General features: G+C 44.0%; 1 protein-coding gene across 7 annotated transcripts in view; it reads right to left on the bottom strand.

Moving 5' to 3' along the window:
* Smoc1 (SPARC related modular calcium binding 1) overlaps positions 1-21,583 on the bottom strand; it is a 161,391-nt gene that overhangs the window by 44,059 nt on the left and 95,749 nt on the right. For all 7 annotated transcript variants that reach the window (XM_090344376.1, XM_090344373.1, XM_090344374.1 and 4 more), the window contains exons 4-5: positions 17,396-17,495; positions 15,409-15,456 (exon numbers count right to left, since the gene is read on the bottom strand). In XM_090344376.1, coding sequence (XP_090200502.1) covers positions 15,409-15,456; positions 17,396-17,495 — 148 coding nt within the window. The remainder of the gene's footprint in view (positions 1-15,408; positions 15,457-17,395; positions 17,496-21,583) is intronic.

The raw sequence follows: 21,583 nt of genomic DNA, 5'->3' as shown, positions 1-21,583 counted from the left end.
GCTCCAAACTGGATCCCAAATAGGTGTCTTTTGATGTCAAACTGTAAGAGCTCAGTCTGGAAGTCATTGAGGGAGAATAAACACAGAACAGAGCCACACAATGTCATTTTTAAATAGCATCACTTCCCCTGACTCTATTAACACCTCTTTCCATTGAATTCAACAAGCCACTGAATGGAGTCTTTTGGCAGCTGCAATGCACATTTGGTTGCTTTGGGCCGGAAGCAGAGCTCACAGTGTAAATACTTCTCACAGGAGTCCTGTGAGTTAACATAGGGAAGCAAGAGATCAAACATTCTGAGAAAGGATAGTGAGAATTCATATGGAAAATGGTTTGTGCAATATTTTAATATTCAGGAGACATTTAAATCCCTTCATAGTATAAGAACTATTATCTCTGTCAAGCAAGATAACTGAAGACATTCTGTTCCCCTCTCCTGTCATGCAGATGGGAGCCTGAGACTGCCCATCTGCTCTGGCCATCAGCAGAGGCCTATGCCTACGGGAGCCAGGAAGAATTCCCAGGGAAGATGTGTGCTTCTGCAGGTGGAAAGCTACAAGGGCCTACAGACGCAGGCACAGAAGCCTAAAGAGCATGAAGCCAGATGCAGGAATGAGTCCTGCAGAGCAAGGTCAGCAAGGGTGAAGAGATACAGCTGCTCTGCCACAGGGGAGGCCCTGGATGGAAATCTTTACGAGGTGAGAAAAGACAAAGTGTCCTGCTGCCAGCAGCCACCTATGAAATCCAGCATGCCCAAAGGCCAGAAAGCCAAGCCAAAGCCAACAGGACCTTCTAACCAGCATCTCCGGACACCCAGGCACCTGGCTTCTGGCACAGCAAAGAAGCTCTACTCTTCTACCAAACATATGTCCAAGGCCTGGGTCCAAGTTCCACAGCAACTCTGATTCCAGGCAAGCCTTAGAATAGCACCAGGCCCTGCCATAGGCTCTGGTCAGAGAGCAAGATTTTCAGTAGTACCCCTGACCTCCTTGTCCCAAGCACCATTACAGTTCAAGCCCTGCTTTATATCCATAGAGCTGATTAACCTGAACCCCTTATTTTGCCTCTTTGGGCTGCAATATCCTTTTTCTAAAAATGAAGGATGCCACTGGGCATGGTAGCTCACACCTGTAATTGTAGCCACACAAGAGGCTGAGATCTGAGGATCGCAGTTCAAAGCCAGCCCGGGCACTGAAGTTCATGAGATTCTTATCTCTAAATAACCACCAGAAAACTGGAAGTGGTGCTGTGGTTCAAGAGGTAGGGCAGTAGCCTTGAGCTGAAGAGTTCAGGGACAGTGCCCAGGCCCAGAGTTCAAGTCCCACAACAGACAAAAAAAAAATGAAGGATGCCTGCCACAAGATGCCACATAAGTGTAAAAACCTTTCCAGGAAAAGATAGGGAACAGTGAGGGAAGGGATGACATTGTCCAAAAAGAAAGATACTCTGTTTTTTTGTTTTTGTTTTTGTTTTGCCAGTCTTGGGCTTGAGCTCAGGGCCTGAGCACTGTCCTTGGACTTTCTCAAGGCTAGAGCTCTACCACTTGAGCCTCAACACCACTTCCGGATTTTTTTTCTATGTATGTGGTACCAAGAAATCGAACCCGGGCCTTCGTGCATGCTAGGCAAGCACTCTACCACTAGGCCAAACTCCCGGCCAGGTACTCTTTTTTTTATCTGACTTATATAACTATAACCTCTCTGAACATCACCTTTATACTACCAATAAAAAAAATTCAAGAAAAATCTTCTTAAGAACTACGTGACCCTCTGAACGATACCATCTTTTTCAGCAGCTCACTTTTAACATTAGACTTACAGAATTAAAATCCCATCCATGTTTTTAAAACCAGATAAACTTTATAATTCAATAAAATGACAAAAATTATTTTTTAAATAGGCAAAATATTGTAATAGATAATTCATCCCCAAAATGTCATATAGATGGCAAATAAATACATGAAAAGATGATCAACATCTTTTAGGAAAATATGACTTAAAATGACAATGAGGAGCTGGGCACAGTGGCTCATGCCTGATATTCTAGCTACTCAGAAGGCTGAGATCTAAGGATCAAAGTTCAAAGCCAGCCAGGGCACAAAATGACCTGAGACTCTTATCTCCAATTAACCTCTAGAAAATGGGAAGTAGGGTTTGGCTCAAGGGTAGGGAGGTAGCCTAGAGCTGAAGAGCTCAGGAACAATGCCCAGGCCCAGGGGTAGGACGATAGCCTTGAGCTGAAGAGCTTGAGGACAGTGCCCAGGCCGAGTTCAAGCTCCATGACCCACAAAAAAAATGACAATGAGATACCACTAAACACTCACTAGAATGGCTATAGTAAAAAAAAGATAGATAATGCCAAGTGTTGGCAAAGATGTGGAGAAATCGGAGCCCTTGTTTCTTGCCAGTAGGGAAGGTACAATTGGACCTACACTTTGGGATATAATTTGAGTAATTTCTTAAAAAAAAAAAAGAATTAAACATAAACTTAGCATTCAATCCCCAAATTCTGCTCCTAGGAATCCATCAGAGACAAATAAAAATTCAATGACATACATACAAATATTCATAGCAATACTTATCACCAGAGCCTCAAATCTGTTACAATCTAAAACATCTCTTAACTGGAGAATAAACTATGGTATATCCAAATAGTAATAGTAGGATACTACTCAGCAGTGAAAAGGGATAAGTAGCTAACATCTGTGGCAGAGAGATAAATAACTTCAAAGACATTATGATAAATGAAAGAAGCAGATATAAATATTGTATAATTACATTTATATGGTTTGACTAATAAAGGTAAATCCACAAAGAAAGAAGATAATCTGTGGCTGAGGGCTGCAGTGGGCCTTAACTTTTCTTAGGCTCAAAGTTTCCTTTTGGGACAATGGAAAATTCCCTAAGAGTGGTTCACAGCTCTATAAACTAACTAAATTCATTAGGTTGTGTATTTACGTTGGGTGAACTTTTTGCATGTTAAACTATACTTCAATAAATTTCAAAATCATCAGATAAATCAGAGATAAATCATCTAGTTGGCAGCAACTAGATGCTTTAGCAGTCCTTAACTTGGGAGTGAAAGTGTTCCATACTTTTGCAGGGTTTTTTGTTGTTGTTGTTTTGTTTTTGTTTTTTTGCCAGTCCTAGGGCTTGAACTTAGAGCCTGGGCACTGTCCTTGGGCTTTCTCAAGGCTAGCACTCTACCACTTGAGCCACAGCACTACTTCTGGCTTTTTTTTTTTCTCTGTGTATGTAGTATGGAGGAATCAAACCCAAAGCTTTGTGCATGTTAGACAGGCATTCTACCACTAGGCCAAGCTCCCTGCCCCCTCACCTTTTTGTTGGTCATGGGTTCCATACATTTTAAAGAAAAATAAATCTGATACTTGGGAGACTGAGAATGGGAAGACTGTAGTTTTAGGCTAACCCAGGCAGAAAGTTTTTGAGATGTCTTCTCAACCCATAGAAGGCCGTAGTGACACACATCTGTCATTCCAAGCTACTAGGTTGGCAGAGATTAGAAGGATCATAGGACCAGGCCAGCCTGGGCAGAAAAGTCCTGAGACTCCCTTCTCCATGGAAGGAAACTTGGAATCTGTAGTGTGGTGGTAATTTGAGCAAGCAAGCCTATAGTAGAAGATTGTGGTTCAGGCATACCATGAGTAGAAAGGGAGACCCTATACTAAAAATAACCAGTAAGGAAAAACAAAAAAAACAAGGTTATAGGCATGGCTCAACAGTATCATGCCAGCCTAGTAAGTGTGAGGCCTTGAGTTAAATGTGTGTATGTGTGTGTATATATTATATATATATAATACACAATACACATTTATATATGTGTGTGTGTATATATACATATATAATGATTTGACACCTCATAACCTGATGTGTAGTCATTCTTTTGGACCTTTAATAGTAAGATTTTCTCTCTAATACCAGAATATTGAAAAGAGGAAAGAATATACAACACTGAAAAAAAAAAGCTACTTAAAAGATTATCACTTTTCTCCCAGGAGAGAGAAAAAATTAATTTAGAAACATTAAATACATCAAAAAGGCAAACCTGAGAGAATTTCTCAGAGAATGAAGTCATGATCAACAATAATAGCAGCATTGCCATATTTTGCAATGCTTTGTTTCAGACAGGTGGCTCTCTTCATCTATTAGTACCACTGGCCAGGGAAAAGGAAGTGACCAGGCAGATAAAAAGAGAATGAACTGTCAATGCAAGTGAGTGATGTGTTCAAGGCCCAGGTGGCAGGGAGTAGAATTGGAAACTGCCCAGATGCAGAGCTTTGGCCTTCTGAGTTCCCCAGCCCCCACCCATGCCTTGTCCTTGCAGGTGCAGCCTGCACATGGGCTCTGAGAGCCTATACAGATGATGGGTTTGTGTGACAGCACAATTCCTTGCCCTGCTAGAAGGCCTGGCCCATGCACAGACAGCTGGAAGTCACTTCGACCCCTGATGACACTGTTCAAAGCCTCCTCTGTTTGGCTTTTTGATTCCTGATTGACATTCGCTGGCCAGGGGAGATAAATGCTGGGCTGGGGACAATGTTGATCCCTTCTCTGACTATTCTCAAGGAAAGACTTTTCAGAATAACAAACAAAACAAAACAAAACCCCCCAAGCATTGGTGTGCTTAAGGGACTGAATAGAGCCCAAAAGGTCCAAGGGAAGCAGGGCTGGCCCTTTCAGGGGACTGGCAAGTCCATTGAGGAGTTAATTGTCTGGGTGTACAATGAGTTTATTCTGACCATATACAAAGAGCTTTCTCTTCCAGGTCCTTCAAAAGCAAGTGTGTCAAAGGGGGCCAGAGGAGAAATCTGTATTAATGGCATCTCTTGGGGTTTCCTGGGAAGGAGGAGTGTTGGAGAATAAGGAAAAAAATAAAATCCAAGAAAGAGAGAGAGGAAGAAGGAAGGAAGGAAGGAAGGAAGGAAGGAAGGAAGGGAGGGAGGGAGGGAGGGAGGGAGGGAGGGAGGGAGGGAGGGAGGGCAGGCAGACCTCTACCTGCATCCTGAGGTTTGGAAGGTCCCCTAACAAGCCCAAGTTCTCTTTAATTCTTGAGCTCTTCCCAAACGATTGTCCACCACTACTGGTGACCCTCTCTCTAATATTGTGCCAGTGTCTACCTTTTAAACAGACACTGAAATATATTTCAGCCTAGTAGAAATAGAAGAAGGTGGATGTGAATGAAGGTACCACATTTATGCCACAGCAACCTCAGCTTGTGACTCAGAGCCCAGTGTGGAAGTCGAAGTGCCATATCTGAGGCATCATTAGGAGACAACTGTACCTTTTCCAGTTCCTTTCAAAACTAGCCCAACTTATATCAAGGGGGAAATAGAGTATTAACCAACCTCACATTTCCTGAAAATAATGCCTCCTAATCAAGACTTGGAAACATACGGGAAGTACGTTTATACTAATATGGTATGCATTGGGAAGGGGTATGCTGAAAACTATCTCCTATGTAGAGTCATGACATCACCACAATCCACATAGAATCATTTCACAACCACAGAGATCTCCCAGCTGCTACTTGTTTATGGTCATAGTCTTTATCCTTCCTGACCTTCACCTTGGCAGCCACTCATTCATTCTCTATCTCTATGATCTTTTCCTTTCTAGAATGTTCTATAAATGGAATGCAGTATACGATCAATTTCTTTCTATGATCTTTTGCTTTCTAGAATGTTCTATAAATGGAATAATGCAGTATACGATCAATTTTTTTCACTTTACATAACCCTATATGCTGTTGCCTGTATCAGAAATGTATTCCTTTTCACCATTGGGTATTTGTTCTTAATAAGGATGTAGCACAGTTTGTTTAACCCACTAGAGAATATTTTAATTGTTTCTATTTGGGTGTTACAGGTAAAACTGCTACTCAATTCATGTATAGGATTTTACTTTTTCTTCTAAAATAAATTGTTCATGAAGACTGATGTTGGATTAGAGTTTTTTAAAGAAACTTCCAAAATGTTCCCATTGGCGGGGTTCTTTTGCATCCTGTGTGAGGAACACAGTTTCTCTGAAGCCTCATTGGCATTTAGAAATGAAACAGGGATTTTTTTTTAGAGCTCTTTTATAGTGATCTTTCTCTACAGTATTTATTTGCCTCTCTGTGGGTGATAATGTCAAGCCTTTGTGTGTGATTAACTGCCTTGTGAATATGTGCTTTGGGGAAATACAGGATGGTATGATCGGTCCATTTTTAAAGTGAACAAGTTTTTGCTTATAGCAGTTGAGTTTTGAGAATTCTTTATTCAAAATACAAGTCTGATGTCAGATATGTGTTATTTGTTTTTGTCCATCATGAGGCTTGAACTCAGGGCTGGGCACTGTCCCTGAGCCCTTCAGCTCAAGAGCATTCAGTGAGTTTGAGCTAGAGCACCACTCCCCGTTTTCTGGTGGCTCATCAGAGATAAGAGTCTATTAGAACTTTCCTCTTCTGGCTGGCTTTGAACCACAATCCTCAGATCTCAGCCTCCTGGATAGCTAATGTTATAGGTATGAGCCACCAGCACCTAGCATTCAGATATATATTTTAAACATTTTCTCTGAATCTACAGATTTTTTTCATTCACAGAACATTTGTAGGCCAAAATTGGAAGCCAAAATTTTTACTTCTATCTAAATATATATATGTATGTATAAATATGCATATCTATAATATATATACATACACAAAGTTTTTATTCATGTCTTTGGTAAAAATTTGTCATGTCAGGGCCAGGAACATAGTCTAGTGGTAGAGTGCTTGCCTAGCATTCATGAAGACTCAGAAAAAGCTGCAAGTGGTATTGGGACTCAAGTGCCATGGGTGCTAGCCTTGAAAAGAAAGTGTCCAAGGACAGTACCCAGGACCTGAGTTCAAGCCCCAGGACTGGCAAAAAAAAAAAAAAGTCATATTTTCTTTTAAAAGTTTTACATTCTACATTTAAGTCTATAATTTGTTTGATTGTGTTTTTCTTTTTCTTTTCCGTTTTGCCAGTACTAGGGCTTGACCTCAGGGCTCAGAGTTGTTGTTTAGCTTTTTCACTCAAGACTATTATTCTACCATTTGAGTCATGCTTTTACTTTGGGCTTTGTGCTGTCTAATTGGACGTAAGAGTCTCTTGGTTTTATCCTTCCAGAATGGCTTTGAACCATGATCCTCAGATCTCAACCTCCTAGGATAGCTAGGATTCAAGTGCAAGCCACCAATAACAGGCCTTGAATTTCTATTTGCACAAAGTTTAGGTGAAGAGACTAGAGTTTACTTGGGTTTTGTTGTTTGTTCAAAAGTCTATGGATGTGCGGCTGCTATAGTTGTTGGGGCTGCTTTTGTAACAATGACAGATATTGGTGGCTGTCCTAGTATAAGCCTTCCTCTGGGTTCTCTTTCCTCCACTGATTTTTGTGTCTCTCCACCAATAGAAACAGTCCTGATTTCTGCAGCTTTATTCATCTTCAAATCAAACAAATATGGTTCTACTTATTTTTCTTTTAAAAATATGTTTTAGGGGGCCAGGAGTTTGGCCTAGTGGTAGAGTGCTTGCCTAGCATGCACAAAGGCCTGGGTTTGATTCCTCAGTTCCACATACATAGGAAAAAGCTGGAATTGGTGCTAAGGCTCAAGTGGTAGAGCTCCAGCCTTGAGAAAGTCCAAGGACAGTGCTCAGGCCCTGAGCTCAAGGCCAGGTCTGGTAAAATAAATAAATAAATATAAAAGTGTTTTAATCTAGTTCCTTGTCTGCCCATAGAAATTTGAAGCTGGGGCAAGAGGACCAGAGAGTAACAGTTCCTCAGCCAGTCACCTCAGAAGCCATATAACACTCAGAATAAGGGCTAAGGGACCAGGAATGGCTCCAAGTTCTGTCTACCCTCATGCCCACATCCTGACCATTGATAAGTTGCTGGGACACACCTGGAGCTGAACTCAGGCAAGGAATAATGAATGAACAAACCTATTCTCATTGGCCTGACAAGCTCTGAGCCCTCTCAGCTAGACTCCAGAGACTCTATGAAAATATCAGCCAGAACATGGAAGTGAGTGACACTCCTCCCAGAACTCCCTCCCAGTGTTTTTCCTCAGAGGTTCTGGTGGCAGCAGCTACCAGAGGGCAATTGGGAAGGGGTACCTGTCTTCCCATTGCAGAGCGCACTCAGAAGACGGTTGCTTCCTGGGAGGTTCACATCCATCTGAAAGGTTGAGAGCCATTCAGTGTGGGTTCCATGAGATGGGGAAAGAGTTTTGCTCCTCATTAGAACCTCAGTGACTATAAAAAGTATGGTGGCTGGGTGTGAGAGGCCCATGTCTGTAATCTTAGCTACTCAGAAGGCTGAGATCTGAGGATGGTGGTTCAAAGCCAGACTGGGCACAAAAAAAAAAAAAAATGGAAGTGGAACTGTGACTCAAGTGGTAGAGTGGTAGCCTTGCGCGATTTGAAGAGCTCAGGAACAGTGTCCAGGCCCAGAGTTCAAGCCCCACAAGTGACCAAAAAAAAAAAAAAAAAGCATGGTCCTTAGTAAGTTCTGAATAAGTATGTATTCAGTTTAAAAATAAGTATAAAAGACTAATAGACACTCAAATAACTCTATGGCTAAGAGGCCTTTCACCGTATCTGCAAATCCCATTTCCTCTTTAGTCTTTGGAGGTGGGAATATGGCAGGGATTCAGGTCTTTAGTGCCCTTCACACATCAACTTTCAGAGATCTGGAATACTTGCTAAAATGTGGGGCAAGGAGCAGGGCTAGAGAAGCAGGTAACTGTGGGAAAGAGAACACGTCATACATTTACGGACATTCATGTACACCCAAACACAGACCTTCTGGAACTGATCTTTGCTAAGCTGATCAATGGATAGACCTGGCAAGGTCAACGTGACTCAGATACCAGAACACAGCAGCAACATGCACACAGCATACTGAGGGAGCTGCCTTCTTGGGGCTTGGAGCTGTGGAAGCACACTTCTGTTTCAGCAGGACAATCTTAAAGCAATGCTTTTTCATGAAGGAAAAAAATACTATGAGCAGAGGCCTTTGGTTGTCCATCTCCATTCAGGTTAAAGCTATGTGAGCAGGAGTAACATTCCTTGTGTGGAAAGCTGGCCTGGCACACCTCAGTCCGGCTTGGGACACTGAGGCCCATCTCCATCAGGTATACAAAACCCCTATGAGTCCAGGCTGGATGGAGACCAAACAGTCTCCCTCATCTGGAATGCCTGCCATCCATCACTCTGGCATCCCTAGAGAGACATCGGTTCCAAGTTGGCACCAGTCTGAAAACCAGACTCAGTAAGACACTAAAAATAGAGACACAGACAGGGACTATGAGGGAAATAAATGTGAGTCATGCTTTACTTGGGGCATATATTATAGAGTAGCCAGTAAGGGGGTAGGGCAAGGACAGAGGGGAGCTAACCTCTCTGCCAATTAAAAGTTTCGGCATTTCTCCAAGACTGGCTTGACAGACAGTCTATGCAGGAAAATTTAAGTACAGTTCATTGGTGCTTTTATTTTTATCTCACTTTCCTTAAACAACAAATACTCAGACATCATACAGGAAATAAGCAAAATTTCAGAAAGCCCTCTAATAATCTGCAACATTCACTTGCTGTTTATCACAGCAGCAGGCTCTAGGGCCTCTGTAATTCTGAGTACTCAGAGATCTGTTGGAAATCATCTCTTGTATGGTGCAGGTGGCTTGCACCAATAATCTTAGCTATTCAGGAGACTGACATCTGAGGATTGTAATTCAAAGCCAGCCTGGGCAGGAACACGTATGAGACTCTTATCTCCAACTAACCTGCAAAAAGCCAAAAGTGGAGCTGTGGCTCAAGTAGTGAAGTGCTACCCTTGAGCAAAAAAGCTGAGGGACAGGGGGCCAGGAGTTTGGCCTAGTGGTAGAATGCTTGCCTAGGTTCGATTCTTCGGTACTACCACATACATAGAAAAGGCTGGAAGTGGTGCTATGGCTCAAGTGGTAGAGCTCTAACCTTGAGAAAGCCCAGTGCTCAGGCCCTGAGCTCAAGACCGGGACTAGCAAAAAAAAAAAAAAAAGCTAAGGGGCAATGCCCAGGTCCTGAGTTTAAGTCCTAGTACCAGCATATACAAGAAAAGAGAGCAAGAGAGAGAAAGAGAGAGACAGAGACAGAGAGACAGAGAGAACGGGAGAGAAATAATCATCTCACAAGTGAGCTCCTATAGGCTCTCATTATTTTCACCACCACAACCCTCAGCCCCTAAGAGGCTGAGAAGCCATGAAGGGCAGGCCTAGCCCCAGCCTGGATGCTAGACAAAAAGCAGTAGGGGATGGGCAGGGAGATGTGGGGGTGTGTGTGCATATACTACATCATGGTTATCCAGGAAGTTTATCTACTCTCCTTAGCCTCAAGACCCAGAAAGAGGCAGAGCAGGAAAATCCTAGGCCTTAGCACAGCCAAATGAAGATGTCAATAACCTTTAAACATGGTTTCTTACCTAGCCACTTTCATTAGGACTGCTGCAGTGAACCCTAAATTACTCTCCCATCTATCAACTCCTGCAGTCCTCATCTGTTTTAGCAACAGAGCTTCACAGCAGAAGTTGCTTTCTGGGGCCCTCTTCCTCTTTTTAGACATTTCTCAGTGGTATCAGTAATACACATGCACATGCACGTGTGTACCTCCATCCCGCCACCCCCTCCTTTCCATCTCTCTTCAAGGGCTATGACCAGAGAAGGGGAGGGGTAGCCAGGATGAGATTGCCCAGGATCAATGGATATTTGAAACTCACACACATGGCCCAGGACCTACAACAGCACGTGTTAATTACCACACATGTGCCCATAAAGAAATCTGTTAAACACAAGGGGCCCAAAGAATGGAGCGAGGAAAAGACATTCCAACGGATTAAGTAAATAGTCTGAAGTTCTGACCCTCCTCCCCTCCAGAAGCATGTGCATCTGGGGAAGATGGCCCCCTCTTCTCCCCCACTTCTTTCCTGGGGAGGGGGCAAGAAGGACCCCACACCTGTGGACCCAAGAACCGCAGAAACCCGGGCCTCAAGTGGCTATGACCTGCTAAGGCCTGGCCTCCCTTCCTCCCCCCTTCCTCCCAGGTATCACTCTGGGCCTTCTCCCCTGGCTTTTTGCACTCTGCCTTTCCCCTGGTCTCCTTTTTAGAAGACGGATTCCTGGCTGGCAACCAGACTCTGGAACCGTACAATGCATCTTTTCATCTGGGCCAGGCAGAGAGAACCGATCCTTCCCAGCCCCATCAGTGGAGTGCATTCAAAAAGGCAAGATGGTCAGGAAAGAGGGGGCTGGCTGTCATCTGTGCCTATGCACCCTCACCCTTCACCCTTGCAAACCTCTGGCCTCTCCTCCGTTCTGGCCATACCCGTCCCACTGCCCAGGGGGCCAGGCCAACAATGCTTTGTGGCAGGCCTCTGGGGAGATGCCTTCTGGGGGGAAGCCACGTGCGGGCACAAGCTCAGACAAGGGGCCTTTGTGTCTTCCCACCTGCTGCCCTGCGGAGCACATTCCTTTCTTAAGTGCAGCTGAAAGAGGAACCTCACAGGCAGGTCGACACAGGATATTACAAATGCCCCCTCGCACTCTGTCCCCATTCAACTCCAGCTTCCTGGACAGGTGTGGCTTCAGGTGGTCCTTCTACAGATGGCCTCAACCTGCTGCTCTTCCTTGCCTGCCCATGGCCCACAAAGAGAAGAGGATTCAATCCCTCATTTGATCCTCCGGACAGAGGGAAAACAATGGCCAGGCTGAGTTCTTCAAGGGAGAGCCCTAGTACCTCCTACCCACACGCCCCCCCACACCCTCCAGAAGGAAAGAAGTTGCAGGGGGGAAGGGAAGCAAAGAGCTGGGGAAACATAAGTCCCCATAAGAGACTTCAGGTTTTACCCCAGTCCCCGTATCACCCCCGCAGGTGCGGCTCCTCTGCCCTCTTCTGGATCTAGTGACTGACCTCAGATCTAAGAGAAGATACAAAGTGCTTCTTGTGTAATGTAAATGTCATCCAGTGCCCCCTACTCTCTCCCAGTTCAGTGAGATCACAGGGCACCCACAGGCCAACCTCTCATTGTTACACACAAAGTATGAAACCACAACAGCCTAGAAAGTACTGTCTAGGGAAGGTCCTGAATGGCTTTTCTTGGTGTGTGCTTTATCCATAACATATCCTCATTCCTCTCTTTCTCTCTGCTTTGTGCTGGTACTGGGGCTTAAAATCAGGACGTAGGCATTGTCTCTGAGCTTTTTTGCTCAAGGCTGCCTATCTACCACATCTCTACTTCCCATCTTTTGGAGATTCTTTGGAGATAAAGAGTCTCCCCTTGGAACCGCAATTACCTTCAGCTTTTTTGTGTTGGGAAAACCTGGGCAGTCAGTTTTACATGATCACTGATTGTTTTCCCCCTGGGCATGAGAGATAGGACTTCATGCCTAGAAACAAAGGTGATGCTCTTTAAGATTTCAGCTGGCCTAGCACTGGTGGCTCATGCCTGTAATCCTAGCTACTAAGGAGGCTGAGATCTGAGAATCCAGGTTCAAAGCCAGCCCGGAAACTAAAGCCCACAAGACTCTTATCTCCAATTAATCACTAGAAAATGGGAAGTGGGTTTGTGGTTCAAGAGGTAGGGTGGTAGCCTTGAGCTGAAGAGCTTAGGGACAGCACCCAGACCCAGAGGTTCAAGCCCTATGATCCACAAAAAAAAAGAATGAAAGAAATGTACTTGTTACCTGACTTATGAAATGGGAACTCCTCTATGCATCACCTTTATGATAACAAATTTTTAAAAATTAATTAGAAAAATATATTTCAGCTGCTACCATCAAACCTGAAAGCAGCTCCTATTTCCACTCCCTGCAGATACATATCACTGCCCTGACAATTTCAGACCTTTACTGACATTTTCCTGAGCCTCCTTTACATTCTCATCTGGGTGAGAGCCACCAAGACTCTTTCACATCATTTCTCTCAACTTGTGAGGGTGGTTATTGAAGGGACCGGCCTCTTCCCTTTAGGCCCATTCCTTTTATGCATCTAAAGATGGACTATGAAGCATTGAGTCCTGCCTTATTCCCCAGGGTCAAGCAAAGCACCAGGTGCATGCTCACGTGCTTATCTGCAGACAGGTCATTCTGACCTTGGTCCCCAGGGCATACCCCCACTCCAGGTGGAGCATTCCACTGTGGGCCTGGCCAAGGACATCGCCCTGGGCCCCCAAGAGATCATAACCCATTTTTAAATTTTTGGTTCACTGTTAAGTCCTACATAAAACTACACCAAAACCCAGTCCCCGGACACAACCTCCAATCCCACGGGAAGGTCTATGCCCCTAGCTGTTCCTCAATAAACAGTCCTCACCTGTTGACAATCGAATCTGGCCTATTCCTTTTCCATTCTCCTCCACTTTTCTAAGCTACTTGTTGTTACTGTTTTGTTTTGTTTTCATATCTTGGAGTTCATTGCAATGTAAATTACTGTATATAATTGGAAGCACTTAGCCACTGAGCCTTTGTGTTCCTCCCCTATGAGTATCCTCTTTTGGTCTCACTGTGTGTGTCTAGAGTCCTGTATAATTTATCACGTCCCCGGGTATTTTAGATCTAGATTTCGCATATGGGAGAAAACATGTGTCACTTGTCTCTTTGATGATAGCTTATCTCACTTCATGGTGTGGTTTTTTTTTTTTGTTTTCTTTGTTTTTGTTTTTGCCAGTCCTGAGGCTTGAACTTGGGTCAAGGGTGCTATTCTTGACCTTCTTTGTGCTGAAGGCTATTGTCCTACCACTGGAGCCACAGCGCCTCTTCCAGCTTTTTCTGAGTAGTTTTGTTAGAGATGAGTCTCACAGATTTTTCCAGCCTGGGCTGGCTTTGAACTGTGATCCTCAGATCTCACCTCCTTGAGTAGCTAGAACTATAGGCAGGAGCCACCAGCACCCAGCTGTCAGGGATCTTTTTAATTTGCTACTTAATATTCTAGGTTCTAGCTCACCCACCAGCAAGTATGCCCCTGCTCTGGGAAGGGTATGGAAAGAGTCTTTCACCTTCGTATACATGCCTGCCCAGAGGAAGAACAGCTGCCCACCTGGTCTCTGGGTCCATGTTTCCATGGGTGGCAGGATCCCACTTTCATACCTTCTTGGATCATATACATTTCAGGACAAGAGGTTCTCCAGAGCTTTAATTCCCACCCTCAGAATGGATAGCTTTTCCTCTCCTTCCTATCCCTACAACACAAGCCCGGGACACTTTGTCTTCCTGTAACTAGTAACTGCATGCGAAGGACAAGCCTGTGGCCTTCATGCTCATTCTCAACAATTCCAACGTAAGGGGAGGTGAAAGCCTCAGACAGCCTGAGATGGTAGCTCTCCTGTGCCTGAACGTGCACTATAGATACCACACTTCCACACTACCACCAGCTCTCTATCAACCTCAGGCCTTACTTAGACTGTCTTCCACACTGGGAATAGTGGGTAGCAAATCCCAGGTATCAATTGTCAGTCCTCCCAACAGCACTGGAAGGAATACTAGTTATTCAACTGGTGGGCCCCTAGCTTAGGCGCCTAGTTACTTAGGGTGCTGAGAGCTGAGAATTGTGGCTCAAAGCCAGTTCAGGCAAGAAAGTCTATGAGACTTGTCGCTAATCTACCAACAAAAAGCCAGAAGTAAAACTGTGGTTTAAATGGTAAAGTGCTAGCCTTCAGCAAAAAAAGGTTAATGGACACTACCCAGGCCCTGAGTTCAAACCCTAGGACTAACACACTCACACACACACACAGGAAGAAAAGTGGCATTAAAGGTGCTAAACCAGAAAGCTTTTAAAAAGAAAGTGTCTGGCTCTCCACTTATTGTGGTAGTTTTTAGTTTGCTATTTGGTGTTGTTCTGAGTAGAGGAAAATTAAAGCCTAACATGTGCTATGGAGGCTCCTCCAGCATGCATCACACACACCATGTGTTACCAGGCATGAGGGCTGGCAGCAGATGTTCAGATCTCCTCTGCACCTGTGTAGGCCTCTCTCTCTGCTCAGCCTCAAGGCAATGTGATTCCAAACTTCAGGAAAACAGTTTCAAAGGCTGCACACCCATGAAGCCCACCCAGCCTCGGTGAAGAGATTCTAGATGCACTGGAGCGCATTATTAAGGAGAGTCCATGGGACACTTAAGTAAAAGTTGACCAAACAAGAGACCCAAGGGCAGAGAGGGGCATCCCGCCTGCATCAACGTAGGATCATAATGGTGGCCACCCTAGGAACCTTACTTACCTCCAGTGCTTCTGTGAGGGAAGACAGAATGAGAATGGAGATGACTTTTCTGTGGGGCACCTTCAGCTCCTTGTATCTCCTGTAAGAGCCCCTGCATGGACTAGCTGTAGAAGTAAACATTTAGATAAAGCATAAAACTCCACTCACCTTTCCGTCCCGAGTTACCCTGGCTCAAGGGCTTGTCGGTGACTGAACCTTGGGTGAGAAGGGAAACAGAAACAGAGCCATTCAGAATGCACTGTGGTTGGTTTCTTTCAAAGAATTGGCAAAGCCTAACATGATGAGCATATGGCCATGTATATATGTATTGTATACACATCCAGGGCTATTATATACAAAGTTGGTACATATGTGCATGTCAAGTTGTGGTGTGTTTAACATCAATGTCACTGATATCCCAGCCCTGTTTTGAGATGAACTATGATTTCCAGGTTCCCTGGCAATGGTCTTGACTAAGCTTGTGCAATATCTCACATCCAGTGCGTTCTCCTGCTGAGCATTCTAATGTCTTCCCCTTAACTCTGGGTCCTTCACTTCTCACTGACTCCATGTTCTGACCCATATCCTGTCAGCAGGGCCAACTGAAAAGAAACCCCCTCTTGCTACAAATACATTGATTGACGTCCCTTGCTGGTTAGGGCAGGAAATCAGCAATTTTCCATCTGCATTAAGGAGAAAATTGTTGGCCGAATTGTACTGAATGGGCCAAAATAGTCTGAGGCATGGAAACAATTTTCGGGACACAGTCCATTGTTCCTCAAAGAGTGGATAGCATGTGTTTTGTGCCAAATATTTGTCCTGTATGTACTTGGCTGCCACATGCACCCATCCTCTAACTCCATGTCACCTGTCTTTCTCCATGAACCCCAACTCCAGGGCAAAACTAATCATCTACAAAAAGCCATCTGCGGAGGTCCAACCAAAAAAAAAAAAAGGAAATTAATATTTTCAGGTACATACAATAGTCTTTACTAGTTTTGTGAGCAATCCACTATATTCCAGTATGTAGCTTATTTCCAAGTGCATCTGTTTGTTTTAAGTGAAACTTTCCAGGTCACTTACAAGGAAGGCTAATTCCTGCCCCTCCTCACTCCTATCCCAATTAAGGTTTCCAGTTTCCATGTAGACCACAAATAAAGTAAACGTTCCTTTTGGTCTGCAAATTTTGGTTTCCTAACATACATTCTTGTTGCTTGTTCTACTTACTTTTCACTTGATATAGACAAGCCAGCAGAAAAGAATAAATAAAGTTTGTAAAGAAGCAAGACTTCAGGCCTTTGAAATTTACCATAGGTTTTATCATCGTGTTTTATACTTCGTACTTACAATAAAAAAATTAAGTAAATGAATAAAGCCTACTACACACCAATGTGGATAAATATAAAGCCCCAGGTGGACACAATGGGCTTTTTGGAGTAAGGGCTGAGCTACATAGTGAATTCAATGGAGCCACACTTGAGTCTCTTCCCAATAAATAGAGGTGGGAGGTGTGGGACTTGTGTAAATCCATAATCCACAATCCCATAAAACTGACCAAATAGCAACATTCCTCTGTGCTGATAAAGTTGAAAATAGAAAAAACTTTATTTCTGCTACAGATTAGCTAATTTATCTAATCATCAGAACTACCTGAAAAGTTTCAAAAAAATAAGGGCTCAGGGCTTACTGCAGATCACCTGACAGAACATACATGGCTTAAGATGCTTCTGCTGCTCAGCTAGAATTAGGAGTTACTACTAAAAAAAGTTTTCCATTACATTATTCAGGGGTGACAAATCTATTCCTATCCTGTGTCTGTGACAGACATTACTAATTGTTTGCTGTACCTTGAGGCTAAACTCCCATGTTATCTCTAAATCCATCAGTCAATATACAATTTAAAAAGTTGTATCCCATCCCAACTCAATACTTAGGAAAGGAGTATTGAACCAAAATGTAACCTGAAATAATATTTTTAATGTATAACTGTAGGCACATATAGATCCTCTTCACCCAGCTGACTACTGAGTAAGTGTGGTAGATTAGAATCCCCCTGACCTGGAAAAGAACCCATAAGTATCACCACAAGATGTAGAGACCAACCAAGGGTTCTCTCTCCAACTTTGTCACTTCATTCCCACCCTTTCTACAGTACCTGAACATACAGGAGTTTTATTCTGTACAGAAGAGCCACTGATTGGCTTCCCATCTGGGGTGACACACCAGCAGTACCCTGTGTACGTATGGCACTGCACCTGTACAGAGAAGCAGGAAGAAAAGAAAATGGTAAGTCTTAGATCACAATATCAAGTCATTCCTCCATCCCTTACCAAGAATCCCATTCAATGGAAGCACCCCTTCTACGTTTTATCTCCTTCTACCTCTCACATTTGTCTCCTGAGTACCTCTCACAGGTGTACCCATAAGTCACCAGCACCAATTATAGTTATGAGTTTGATGTCTGGATTCCATTATACAACTATGGTAATCTATCTCCATCTTCCTTGTGACTCCAAAAACTCATATCTGATATCAGACTGAGATATGTTCATTGTGGCTTTCCTACGAGGATCTCACTCATACTTGCACATGATATCTCAAGTGCTGGCCCAGCTCCCATCCAATTGTAAAAAGAAAAATAAATAGATTCTGTTTGAGATGGCTGCTGGTAGCTCACACCTGTAAACCTCTCAGGAGGCTGAGATCTGAGGATCGCAGTTCAAAGCCAGCCCAAGCAGAAAAGTTCATGAATCTCTTACCTCTACCTAATCAGCAGAAAGCCCAAAGCAGAGATTTTATGGTAGAATCCAGCCTTGAGCAAAAAAAGGCAAGCAAAATGAAGAGACCCTGACTGAGTTCAAGGCCCAGTCCACACACACACACACACACACACACACACACACACACACACACACACACACACACACACAAAACCAATGCTAAGGGATTAGTACTTCCAACTGGTAAGTACTAGTGGTGACTATTGTAGGTTAATATAACATATCTTTTAAAAAGTAGAGACAAATAGTAAGCTTTTCTTTTTGTTCTAACTTTCCGAACAATTGTAGATCAGTCTGCCAACAGATCCTGGGGCTCTCCTGAGACAAGGGCACATGTCATAAGATTAAGGCCAGACCAAAGCCCCTGGTCGCTACAGGATCAATTTCTGGTTGCTTATCTGCACCATTGGGTGATCTTCAAACCTATTAATTAGGCCAATTCATCTAGGAATAGTACATGAAAACCAAGTCTTGTACATATCCTCTAGAGTAAGTTCTCTCTCCCTACCAATAGCTGTCACCTTACCTACCTGCTTCTGTCCCACTCTACTGGCCTCTTCCCATCTATCATCTTTGTGGAATTCCTAAACATACAACTGAGATTCCTTTACTTCAAGTCCCCGAATGAGTCATAGTTGAATCCATAATAGAGGTGAATCTAATTTGCACTGTGCTCAAAGTCCCCCAGATCTGGCCCCGTTTATCCCTGCAGTGTTATTTTATACCATGGCTCCCACACACACCCTCCATTCCTGCCACAAAGAGCTCTTGATGATTCAAATGCACCCCATTTTCTCTTGAATCTGAACCTTTGTTTGCTCCAGCCATTCAATTTGTCTGGAATACTATTCCCCAATCCATTCTAGCCTTCTTCTCAAACAGTCCCAGCCTCCCTCCTCTGACCCTTCCCCCAAAACACAGACCTGGCCACAGGAAGCTCTAGCTGTCAATGTGACTAGTCCAGTTCCTCAACTCTAAATTGTACACTAGTTATTTATACAATCTCAGGATCTACTGTAACACATGACATTGTTTGGAAGTAATTGATGAGTTGAGTGAAGTCTTGAATTCTCCTCTTTCCCCTTTCCTGCTTGGTCTCTGTCAATTCTGAAAATGCACAGCAATTTAAACACATTCATTTCAAATCTCTATGAAATGATATATGCCAGCTGCAAACATATTAAAATGTGAGGGAAAAATAATGTGTCTAGGGATCAAGGACATATTGAAATTGAGTCTAGGCATTCATCACACAAAACTGAACAAAAGATATAGCAGAGAGTGATTTGACAGACTGGGTGAGAGCCAGAAGTTATTACTAAGGCAGAAAAGCTGCAGAAAGGCTTCTACTCTCGTCTGGGTATCAAACACTTGCCACTCCTCCCCCCACCAACACACACACAAGCAGAACAAGGGACAAGTACCTCCTGCTCCTCCTAGTAGGATGGCTCTGTCAAACAGGATGCTTACGTTGACAATCTGCAATGATACTGTTCCCAGTACCTTGACCCTAGAATCATGTATCCCGCCTATTTGCTCCATAGTCATGGTGCCAACCCAGATGCTCACTCAAGATCAGTGCCTCAGGTTGGGTTGGCACTACCTTTTGAGAAGGCCTAATACTGGAAGGGGAAAAACTCCTGACAGACTTGGGTATAAATTCTGGTCTAGCCAGTCATGAACCAAGGCACATTAACTTAGCTAATTATGTCCCATCTGAATGATATGGACAACAATGTCTACACCAGAGGGTCTAGTGAGGCAGCCTAGTGTGTGATACATGGTAAAGACCTGATCCAGAATGACTGTGGCAGTGATTGCTCAGCCACATCTGATGGGTGCCTTCTGTCAACATCTGGCAGTTGCCTCCTCCCCAGCCAGAGATCCTTTAGCAATCCCACAGGCTTCCATGGGCAGCTTTGCAGGAAAGTTTGAGCTGTCCTTGAAGAGCCTGTCAGCCTGCAGGGGATATTCCTAGAGGGATTTCTCGCCAAAAGCATTTTAGTAAGGCCTGGCAGGCTGCTTTCTTCTTGTGAGCCAATAATCACCTCTAGGGAATCTGTGCTAGGGGCTGGGCAGCCACACGGACTCCCTAGAACCCTGCAATCCCATGGCTGAAGCTCTTGAGTGACCCCTATGCTCCAAGTCAGCATCTCAAATATGTTAATAGCCCAGTGCTTCATGTTAGAGTGAGGGTAAGAGGGGATACTATTATTAAGCAGGCTGCAGAGAGCTGGCCTGTCTGAAAGGCTGTGTTCTGGGGCATGCATAGAGTCCAGCCTAAGTTACTAGGGACAGAACTTAATGCGTGAGTAAAAGGCCTGGCCCAAAAGTTGGTCTCAGGAGATAGAATCTGACCTCTGGACTCAATGGGTCCCAAGGCCACATTCCCACTGAGTATTTCCTTTGTCTCCCCTTGGACACATGGGCACTGTCTCCCAGCCCCCAGCCAGTGCCACTGGCCTAAACACAGCTCCTTTCTCTCCAGGGTCCTGAGTACTTTCCCCATCCATCCTTCAAAGGGCAGACTCCAAGTGACAAAATCTTCAGGTTGGCAGCTTCTGCCAAATTCTATAAATCTGAAATTGAGTGAGCAACTAGTGGGCACACCTCCCAGGTATGCTTCTAGGGAGAGGCAGGGAAGCTGGGAGAGGGGGGAAAAAGCACAGAAATCTCTCAGGATTGAGACTAGTGGGGATTGTTACAGAAGCAGGCAAGTCAAACTTGTTTGCTAAAGGAACCCTGAGGATATCAGCCCATAATTAAAAACTAAGGCTATGTTTGAGTTGCTTTGGGGAGTTTTCAAAGCATCTTCTTACAGAGAAAGAAGATACATGGAGGCAGACTGTGCAGCCTTGGAAAGCTGCTTCCTCAGACCAAAGCCCTAGACAGCCTGTATTTATTTAAAAAGAGAAGATGATTAGTCAGCATTGGTATACCTATCTCCATTGGGAGATAATATAAATAAAGCACTTCGCTTACACATGAAGTATCTAGTTAGCCTTAGCTGCTGATTGTTATTATCATCTCTGCCTGCCCCTCCTCCTCCCCTCCCCCCAGTACTACAGTACGATCTTGGGGCCTTACACTTGCTTAGCTGGCACTGAACATTAAGCTCATACTTCCAGCCTTGCTTTTTGCTGGTTATTTTGGAAATGGAGTGTCATGGATTTTTCTGCCTGGGCTAGTTTCAGCAAAATGGTATACTCTAAATGACTACGCTCTAGGGCCAGATTCCTCCATGAGGACCAGAGAACATCCTTTTGAGCAGTCTGAGAAGAAGCAGCCTGAAATCAGCAAAAGGACTGAGAAAGTTTGGATGGAGAAATAGGGTTTTTTTTTTTCTCTATAGAGATTTCTCTATTGCTCTCAGAGAAAAGAAGCACAACTTCTTGCAGAAAACCAACCAGGTGTCAAGTCCATAGACTTAGAGGGATTTAAATACAAACAAAATGCAAGCTATATCCGGTTCAACTTCCTCCTTTGCCAATGTTCTTATAGCCCTTATTCCTCAAGAGCCTTGAATTGTTCAGCCTCTATCTACAGAAAAAGCCCGAGCTAAG

Source organism: Megascapheus bottae, chromosome 14 (assembly GCF_031878675.1).
Source record: "Megascapheus bottae isolate mThoBot1 chromosome 14, mThoBot2.hap1, whole genome shotgun sequence".
Lineage (NCBI taxonomy): Eukaryota > Metazoa > Chordata > Mammalia > Rodentia > Geomyidae > Megascapheus > Megascapheus bottae.
The sequence above is the reverse complement of the archived record's forward strand: the minus strand, read 5'-3'. Positions and strand labels throughout refer to the sequence as shown.